Consider the following 10,632-nt stretch of genomic DNA (forward strand, 5'->3'; position numbering starts at 1 on the left):
TTAAGGGTTCTGCCATTTACTGTATACTTCCCACCTGCATTAGACCTTCCAAAATGCATTACCTCACATTTGTCCGGATTAAGCTCCATCTACCATTTCTCCGCCCAAGTCTCCAACCGATCTATATCCTGCTGTATCCTCTGACAATCCTCATCATTATCCGCAACTCCACCAACCTTTGTGTCGTCCGCAAACTTACTAATCAGACCAGCTACATTTTCCTCCAAATCATTTATATATACTACAAACAGCAAAGGTCCCAGCACTGATCCCTGCGGGACACCACTAGTCACATCCCTCCATTCAGAAAAACACCCATCCACTGTTACCCTCTGTCTTCTGTGACTGAGCCAGTTCTGTATCCATCTTGCCAGCTCACCTCTGATCCCGTGTGACTTCACCTTTTGTACCAGTCTGCCATGCGAGACCTTGTCAAAGGCTTTACTAAAGTCCATATAGACAACATCCACTGCCCTTCCCTCATCAATCATCTTCGTCACTTCCTCAGAAAACTCAATCAAATTAGTAAGACACGACCTCCCCTTCACAAAACCATGCTGTCTCTCACTAATAAGTTCGTTTGTTTCCAAATGGGAGTAAATCCCCATCCCCCTGAAACATATACTACCCTGAGGAACTGGGTATACGTCTTCAGGGGCAGAGGGAAGAAAATGATCAGTGCGACCTGGGTATCCATAACAAATTAAACATTAATTCCCTTTTAAAACTTATTGTATATTTGAAACTGGGTATAAAAAGTCCTTAAGCTGTTCCTATATAGATGTATGTAACAAGGAGGTGGAGTTTGTGGTGAAGGCCTTCATCTTGTCTTGAGCTAGAGAAAGTTGACGTCCAAGAGGTCTGGGAAGGGTAGAGCTGGAAGGCATTGGTATATATGAGGGAAATACAGTAAGTGAGAAGAGGGGGGAGGCTGGGTGGAAATTGTGAGTGACTCCAGAGGTGGAGGTACAGATGAGGAGAGAGATTCTCTAAATAAGTTTAGATAGGTAGGAATGGAACCTTGCAATTGAGGCTTATAAAGCAGGATGAGGGAGGAGAGGCATTAAAGGCAAATAGTGTGATTGACCATATATTGAAGACTGTGGAGCGATTGAGGAGAATAGGAAGGGATAAGCACTGATCATAGTGACAGAGGATGTCATTCAAGACTTTTAGGATCATTTCAACATTGACAATGATGGCAGTGGAGCTGGATGGTTTAAGTAGGTAGTTACCGGAGAAATGGGAGGCGATGATATCTGAAAGAATCTTAGAATGTGGGGGAGGCTGGAGATGTGATGGTAGTTAGCAAGAATGGAAGGGTGAAAGGTGTGTGTTTTGAGGAGGGTGGTCCATTGATAATGTTAGCTAGCATGTGGGCCAGAAGAGAGAGTTGAGTGGGAAAATTTTTGTATCAAGGGAGTGGCAGGTGTGTGTCGTGTAGATGAAATATGTTTCAGGGGGATGGGGAAAAGCTTACAGAGATGTAGTCGTTCTATGGTTGAACATTGAACCTATGATAAGCAGCTGATTTTGGAGACAAAGAAATCTTTGAGCTTCCTACACTTGTGTTTGAGGTGAGGCTGAAGGGGGAGAGGAGAAGGGCCTAAGGGGGCAGTTGTTCATAGAGAAACAAGAGCTTGGGGTTATCCAGCCCTTCAGAATGTTATTAGAATAATTGGCAGTTTTTGGCTGAGGAAAGCAAGCGTGATCAAGCCAGGTCTGACAATTGATGACTAGGCACTTGTACTCCAGTTATTTTCAAATCTTATGCCCTCAGACTTAAGTGAGCAAAGATGAGGCCTTGTAAGAAGAATAGTAGAGGTGGTAGTGGTTGGTAGTTTTAGTGGGATTTTAAAGTTAGAGGTGAGAGCAAGGTTAAGGAAATTGACAGGCCTGGAGGCATCACTAAATGGATGGCCGAAGTTGGAGGATTTGAGAGTAAGGTTATAAGGATTTTGCAGAGTTTTTGCAGTAGCACATGGTTATAATGGATTAGCGGAGGGTAGCAGAATATGGGAGGTAAGGAAGTGTTCAGAGATTGAAACCATGGGTGTACAGAGGCCATAAGAGATGGTTTGATGTTGGAGATGAAATCAAAAGTGGCATAGCCATGGGGGAGGAGGGGAGAAAATAGAAGATGCTGAGAAAGGCTAAAGAGATTGTAGACTCGGATATATAACAGCAGCCAAAGTGCATATGTGAATAGGAGCAATGTAAAGTCTGGAATACATCCCCCAGACGACACTGAATTCTGATGTTCAGAGCAGACGAATATTTGGATCCTTACTGTGAAAAGTGGAGCTATATTCCCTTCCCCCTCCCTAGCAACAGCTCTTCTAACTGAAATATATTTTTAATTATTGCAACATCAGTGCTTTAATTGGTGAGCTTTTGCAAGAGGATCCCTTTGGAATTGCACTGTAAAGTAAATCAGTGCCATGGTGGGGGTGGGGTGGAGTGTGGGTAGTAGGACATTGGAGAGGGAATAAAGGCAAGCATATTTTAATAGCATAGCTGAAGTAGACTGTAGAGCTAGGTCAAATCGAAAAGTGCAGAAATCATATAAGTTAAGTTGAATGTTGCTACCAGTGTAAACTAGCTTGGCATTGTTGTTGGAAAAGGTGATGGTCTTCTCCGGATGTTGCAACAGTAATTCCGGTGTTTCTTGGAATCTTAGAGATGTTTCAACTTGGAATATCCATATTTTTCATAGCAACCAGATTCCATATTAATCAGCATTTTCTGCCAGGGACATTTAAAACTAGCGACTGCACAATTTCCACTCCCCCATTTGTAGCCCTCTTTCTCTGAATCATGCTGCAGTACTCCTAGCTCATCCAATTGGCTGTTGTTGTCTAAGTCAGGGCAAGGATCCTGAGTGTTTATTTGAAGGATTGGAACCCAATCCGTCCTCACCAGTCATCTATATGCAGCAGGAGTCACTGTGTAATGAGTAGAAGCAGAAACCAAGCACCAAATGTTGGGGAATGTACAGTCTATTATAACTCGACTGCCATTTCTCAGCAGACTGAGAATCATAGCTGGTACCCTCTGATCTCTATGGCTCAGTTACACACTCGTTTTATCAACTGAACAATCATAGGATCTGTTAGAGTTTGTTTCTCTAATTGGCAGGAATGTAACTCTTACCATTTCATATATTAGGTATTTACATTGAGCACTCCCAGATCAGATGCAGAGTAAGGATTCCTGTATTCTGCCCAGCAACATACCTCAGTCCCAACTTAAAACACCTTCTACTGTACCAGTGTAACAATTTTCCCATTTCCCACACTAGCCACTCTGGCTGCAGAGTGAGATATTAATTGGTGCTGAACTAGCAGCAGCAACAACAACTGTATTTATATAGCGCCTTTAATAAAAAGTACCAAGGTGCTTCACAGGCATTATAAAACAAAATGACACCGAGCCACATATGGGAAATGACCAAAAGCTTGATCAAAGAGGAAGGTTTTAAGGAGCATCCTAAAAAGGAAAGTGAGGCGGAGAGGTTTGTGGGAGGGAATTCCATGACTTAGGACCTAGGCAGCTAAAGGCATGGGCACCAATGGTGGAGGATTCAAATCAGGGATGCTCAAAAGGCTGGAGTTAGAGGAGCGCAGATATCTTGGAGGGTTGTACGGCTGGAGGAGGTTATAGATTTAGGGAAGGGTCAGGTCATGGAGGGATTTGAAAACAAGAATGAAAATTTTAAAATCAGGGCCTTAACTAGGAGTCAATGTATATAAGCAATCACAGGAGTGATGGGTGAATGGGATTTGGTGCAAGTTAGGACATGGGCAGCATTGTTTTGGATGACCTCAAGTTTACAAAGGGTGGAATGTGGGAGGCCGTCCAGGAGTGCATGAGAATACCATACAATGATATGAGTTAGGAGCAGAAGTAGGCCATTTGGCCCGTCGAGCCTGCTCCACTAAAGGCCTGCTACCCGACCCAAACCCAACGGGACCTGATGATGTGTCGGGTTTGGGTAGGGTAAGGTTGCTCTTCCAGGGATGGCTTTCGGGCTCGGGTCGGGTCTGGGTCGGCCACACATGCTACGACCTTTTGCTCTGCTGGGAGGAAAAGGGAAGCTGAGTAAGTAAGCGTCAAAATTTGAACAGCCTGCCTGAGCTGGGAGTCTGGGATGTCAAGGAGGGAAACGTGCATCCGGACTCCACAGACTCTGAGTCTGCGCAGTGAGCTCATGCTACAGCTTCTTTCCATTCCATCCATCCATCCAAAAGTGGTAACTACAGTGAGTGAACTATGGATGTAAAACGAATGCTGTCAACTGGAGAAAGTGAACATTCCGGTGGTTGGGTCGGGTCTGGCACGGGGAAAAATGGAAGGACTCTGGCCAGGTCGGGCTCGGGTCCGATGTGGTTCTGTCCGGTTCGGGTCGGGTTTTTTTTTCCAGGCCTGAGCAGGCCTTTATGCTCCGCCATTCAATAAGATCATGACTGATTCTCTCTCGAATTCCACACTCCCATCTACCCCAGATAATGTTTGATTCCCTTGCCTTACAAGAATCTATCTACCTCCACCTTAAAAATATTCAATGACCCCGCCTCCAGCACCTTCTGAGGTGGAGAATTCCAAAGTCGCACAACCCTCAGAGAAAAAATTTCTCCTTGTCTCTGTCCTAAAAGGGTGATCCCTAATTTTAAAACAGTGCCCCCTAATTCTGGACTCGCCCTCCTTTCCACATCTACCTTGTCAAGACCGTTCAGGATCTTATAAACTTCAATCAAGACTCTCCTCACTCTTCTAAACTCGTGAAAACAAACCCAGTCTGTCCAACCTTTCCTCTTAAGACAACCCGCTCATTCCAGGTATCAATCTAGTAAACCTCCTGTGAACCACCTCCAATGCATTCACATACTTCCTTAAATAAGGAGACCAAAACTGTACACAGTATTCGAGATGTGTCTCACCAGTGCCCTCTATAATTGAAGCATAACATCCTTACTTTTATTTTCAATTCCTCTCATAATAAAGGATAGCATTCCAGTAGCCTTCTTTCCATTAGCTTTCTTTATTACTTGCTGTACCTGCATGCTATCTTTTTGTGACTCCTGCACCAGAACACCTCTGCATCTCGGAATATTACAGTAGGTCTGGAGGTAACAGAGACATCGATTAGGGTTCCAGCAGTAGAAGAGTTGAGGCAGTGGCAGAGTCAGGGATGTTAAAGGTGGAAATAGGGCTGTCTTAATGACTGCATAGATGTATGGTTGAAAGCTCATCTCCGTAGCAACTATGCCACTGGGGTTGTGAACAGGAAGGTGGTGGCGTAATGGTAATACTAGATTGGTAATGCAGAGACCTAGGCTAATTTTCAGGGGAAATGGGTTTGAATCCCACCATGGCAGATGGTGAAATTTGAATTCAATTAATAAATCTGGGATTAAAAAAGCTAGTCTAATGGTGACCATGAAACCATTGTCGAGTGTTGTAAAAACTCATCTGGTTGACTAATGTCCTTTAGGGAAGGAAATCTGCCATTCTTACCTGGGCTGGCCTACATGTGACTCTTAACAGCCCTCTGAAATAGCCTAGCAAGCCACTCAGTTGTATCAAACCGCTACAAAGAAAAAAAATTAAACCGGATGGACTACCCGGCATCGACCTAGGACCGGGAAACGACAATGCCAAACACAGCCCTGTCGACCCTGCAAAGTCCTGCTTACTAACACCTGGGTTTGTGCCAAAATTGGGAGAGCTGTCCCACAGACCAGTCAAGCATACTCATGGAATCATACCTTACAGACGATGTCCCTGACACCACCATCACTATCCCTTGGTATGTCCTGTCCCACCAGAGGTGGTGGCACAGTGGTATACAGTTGGGAGGGAGTTGTCCTGTGGATCCTCAATATTGACTCTTGACCCCATGCAGTCTCATGACATCAGGTCAAACATGGGCAAGGAAACCTCCTGCTCATTACTGCCACCCGCCCCACCCCCCCCACCGGGCTGATGAATCAGTGCTTCTCCATGTTGAACACCAAATGGAAGAAGCACTAAGGGTAGCAAGGGCACAGAATGTACTCTGGGTGGAGGACCGAACTGGCCGGGTCCTAAAGGACAAAGCTGCTAAACTGGGTCTGCGCAGGTAGTAAGGGAACCAAGAGGGAAAACCTTACTTGACCTCGTCCTCACCAGTCTACCTGTTGCAGATGCATCTGTCCATGACTGTAATAGTAGCAGTAACCACCGGACAGTCCTTGTGGAGACTAAATCCCATCTTCACATTGAGGATACCTACCATTGTGTTGTGTGACACCACCACTGTGCTAAATGAGATAGATTTCAAACAGATCTAGCAACTCAAAACTGGGCATCAATGAGGTGCTGTGGGCCATCAGCAGCAGCAGAATTGTATTCAACCACAATATATAACTTCATGGCCCATCATATACCCCACTCTACAACTACCATCAAGCCAGGGGACCAACCCTGTCTCAATGAAGAGTGCAGGAGGGCATGCCAGAAGCAGCACCCAGGCATACCCAAAAATGAGGCGTCAGCCTGGTGAAGCCACAGCACCAGACTACTTGCATGCCAAACAGCGTAAGCAGCATGTGATGGACAGCTAAGCGATCCCACAACCAACAGATCATATCTAAGCTCTGCAATCCTTCCACATCGTGTTGAATGGTGATGGATAATTAAACAACTCGCAGGCGGAGGAGGCTCCACAGATATCCCCATCCTCAATGACGGGGGAGCCCAGCACATCAGTGCAAAAGACAAGGCTGAAGCATTTGCATCCATCTTCAGCCAAGAGGGCCGAGTAGATGATCCATCTCGGCCTCCTCCTGAGGTCTCCAGCATCACAGATGCCAGACTTCAGCCAGTCCGATTCACTCCATGTGATATCCAGAAACAGCTGAAGGCACTGGATGCTGCAAAGGGTATGGGCCCTGACAACATTCCGGCAATAGTACTGAAGACTTGTGCTCAGAACTAGCCGCGTCGCTAGCCAAGCTGTTCCAGTACAGCTACAACACTGGCATCTACCTGGCAATGTGGAAAATTGCCCAAGTATGTCCTGCATACAAAAAGTAGGACAAATCCAACCCGGCCAATTACTGCCCTATCAGTCTACTCCAGATCATCAGTAAACTGATGGACGGGGTCGCCAAAAGTGCTATCAAGCGGCACTTGCTCAGCAATAACTTGTTCAGTGACGCTTAGTTTGGGTTCCACCAGGGCCACTCAGCACCTGACCTCATGGTAAGGGCTGAAAGCAAGAGGTGAGGCGAGAGTGACTGCCCTTGACATCAAGGAGCCCTAACTGGAATCGGGGGGAAAGCTCTCCGCTGGTTGGTGTCTTACCTAGCACAAAGGAAGATAGTTGTAGTTGTTGGAGGTCAGTCATCTCCGTCCCAGGACATTACTGCAGGAGTTCCTTGGGGTAGGCCCAACCATCTTAGCTGCTTCCTCAATGACCTTCCCTCCATCATAAGGTCAGAAGTGGGATGTTTTTGATGATTGCACTAAGTTCACCATTCGTGACTCCTCAGATACTGAAACAACCCATGTCCAGATACAGCAAGACCTGGACAACATCCGAGCTGGGCTGGTAAGTGGCAAGTAACATTCACACCATGACCATTTCAAACAAGAGAGAATCTAACCATCTCCACATGATGTTCAATGGCATTACCATCACTGAATCCGCCACTGTCAACATCCTGGGGGTCGTCATTGACCAGCAACTAAACTGGAGCAGCCACATAAATACTGTGGCTACAATAGCAGGCTAGAGGCTGGGAAATCTGCAACGAGTAACTCAACTCTTGACTCTCCACTTGACTGGATGTGTTGAGCTCAAGAAGATCGAACCCTTCAAGGACAAAGCAGCCTGCTTGATTGGCACCCCATTCACCACCTTAAACATTCACTCTCTTCACCACCAACGCACCGTAGCAGCAGTGTGTACCATCTGCAAGATGCACAGCAGCAACTCACCAGGGCTCCTTTGACAGCACCTTCCAAACCCACAACCTCTACCACCTAGAAGGACAAGGGCAGCAGATGCATGCGAACACCACCACCTGCAAGTTCCCCTCGAACCCGCAGACCATCCCTACTTGGAACTATATCATTGTTCCTTCACTGTCACTGGATCAAAATCCTGGAACTCCATTCCTAACAGCACTGTTTGGTGTACCAACACCCCAAGGACTGCAGTGGTTCAAGAAAGCAGTTCAACACCACCTTCTCAAGAGCAATTAGGGATGGGCAATAAATGCTGGCCTTGCCAGTGACACCCACATCATGAACAAATAAATTTTTAAAAAGTCTGATACAGCCTCAGACAATTGAACGAGCGAGGGATGGAGACAATGGAGCGGATTCTGAAGGAAGTGGGTCTCATGGACAAGATCAGCTCGGAGAGGGCATGAGGGGAGATAGGAGAAAAACTAGAGAAACATAAAAGTTCAAGTTAGGCCTGATGGGCTCGGAGAAGGGAGGGAAGTGGCAAAGGCAGCTAACCGAATGGAACCAATCTTGGTGACAGAAATCCAAGAACTCCTTGCACTTGTTGCAAGTGAGGGTGGAGGAGATGGATGAGGGGTTTAAGACCGTTTTCAGTAAAGAAGCTGGGGGTTATGTTTGCATTCCAGGCTGATCCATTTTTGCAGAGAGAGCAGTGCTTTTGGTGGTCCAGCTAGCTCTGGCAGTGAATGAGGAAGCCAATTGTCCACCATATCTGGTAAAGTCTGCGTCCCTTGGACTTAAGGGAGCAGAAATGAGGACTGTATCTAGGGGAACAGCCAGGGTGAGAGTGTGTAATGGTTTTAATGGGGACAGGGGCATTGAAAAACCAGGGACAATTTTGTGCTGTAGGCACACCTACTAGGAACTGGATTAATACTCCCAAGCTTATTTTATACAACTCTTGTAGTCAGCAGACAGAAGACTATTTTCCATAAATCTGGGCTAGATTTCAAACCAGGTCCCAGAGATAAAATGTCAGTGTCTAAACCATTGTGCCACCTAGAGTTCCTTTCTAATGGGAAAAGAGAAATGCCACTTTGGGTAGGGGTCACTTTTTTATTCTTTCTTGGGATGTGGGCATCCCTGACACGGCCAGCATTTGTTCCCCAACTGATTGCCCTTGAGAACGGAATTGCTTGCTCGGCCATTTCAGGGGCAGTTAAAAGTCAACCACATTGCTGCAGGTCTGGAGTCACATGTAGGCTAGACCAGGTAAGGATGGCAGATTTCATTCCCAAACGGACATTAGTTGGGTTTTTATGACAATCGATAGTTTCATGGCACCATTACTGAGACTAGCTTTTAATTCCAGAATTTTTATTAATGAACTGAATTTATTAACTAATTGAATTTAAATTCCACTAGCTGCCGTTGTGGGATTTGAACTGGTGTCGCTGGGGCATTAGCTGGGGCCTCTGGATTATTAGTTCAGTGACATTACCACTACGTCACCCTCCCCTTCTGGTAATAAATATCTAGTCCCAGCCATTGTGTACTTAAAGTAAGTACAAGTTATTCTTGAAACACTTACTGATCTCCGCCATGGCAGCCAATTGTGATTCTACTTCTTGTTCAGGGAGAAAAGATCAGCCAGGGTTGCTTGCCCAGGTGGATAGTGCTATTTGTGAACTTTGGCTGAAGGTGAGTTTAGGCTGGGATGTGATTCTGAGATAGCTCAATGTTCACTGTGCTCACACGTGCATGTCCACCGGCATGTCTGAAACCCATGGAACCAGACCCAGCAGAAGTCAACACCTTCAGGATGAGAGGAGTAAAATAAGAGAAAACCATCTGATGTGTTGTATCGATGAGAAACTAGCTGCTTAATTCTGTATTCAAACCCTTCCCCAAGGGTTCTTCTCACAGCACTAATTCCAATCATTTCTTTTCCAGGGAGAAACTGCTTATATTAGAGTTCGTGCAGACAAGCCCAGAAGTTCTAGTTATGGCAGGTCAAGATCAAGGTCCCTTTCTAGAGGTCGTTATTCACCCTATCAAAGCAGAAGCTCCCCTCGGTATTCACCAAGACCCCAATATAGATGAATGAGGACTTGGTAGTCAGAAATTTCTTTTTAATCCACATTCCATCATTGGCAGTTAGTTTTTTCTTCAATTCTATATTTCGTGATATGCTTTGAACTAAATAAAATGGTTTTTTTTTTCTTTTTTTAAAATATTGACTTTGTTGTCTTGTTCCATGGATCTTTACTGGCTTCTCAACTAATTTAGCATACTTCCTTTTTCTAAATAAAAAGGTAGCCAGGGCAATGCTGTGTGTTTATTTGTGAAGAAAGGTATTTTGTGCTGTATATATGAACTTGTCGTTATCCCCTCCTTCAAAAATGCACACCAATCAAATAAATCTCAGGTCCAATACGTGCCATGGATAATTTGAAATATTAGGACTTTAGGAAAGAAATGAACCATGAAAAATGTTAAATTTAGTATTAACCTGGAATTTCTCAGTGAAAATTAGGAATTTGTTATGGAGGAGTTTGTAGTTTGCTGCTTGCTTATTTTGAGAGAGAGTGGCAATGTCAGCCTTGGGCAGAAGGATGTGGGTGCAAGCCCCACTCCAGAGACTTGAACACATTAATCTAGGCTGACAAGAGTGGT

The 10,632-nt window shown here is 45.2% G+C and overlaps 1 protein-coding gene across 1 annotated transcript in view; it reads left to right on the top strand.

Annotated features, from left to right (window-relative positions):
- The window catches only part of LOC137382800 (serine/arginine-rich splicing factor 1B-like), a 33,715-nt gene extending 23,431 nt beyond the window's left edge, over window positions 1-10,284 (top strand). The window contains exon 5 of the mRNA XM_068055226.1: window positions 9,910-10,284. Within this exon, the coding sequence (XP_067911327.1) occupies window positions 9,910-10,059 (150 nt within the window). The 3' untranslated portion in view covers window positions 10,060-10,284. The remainder of the gene's footprint in view (window positions 1-9,909) is intronic.
- The last annotated feature ends 348 nt before the right edge of the window (window positions 10,285-10,632 follow it).

The sequence above is a fragment of the Heterodontus francisci genome, chromosome 23 (genome assembly GCF_036365525.1).
Source record: "Heterodontus francisci isolate sHetFra1 chromosome 23, sHetFra1.hap1, whole genome shotgun sequence".
NCBI lineage: Eukaryota > Metazoa > Chordata > Chondrichthyes > Heterodontiformes > Heterodontidae > Heterodontus > Heterodontus francisci.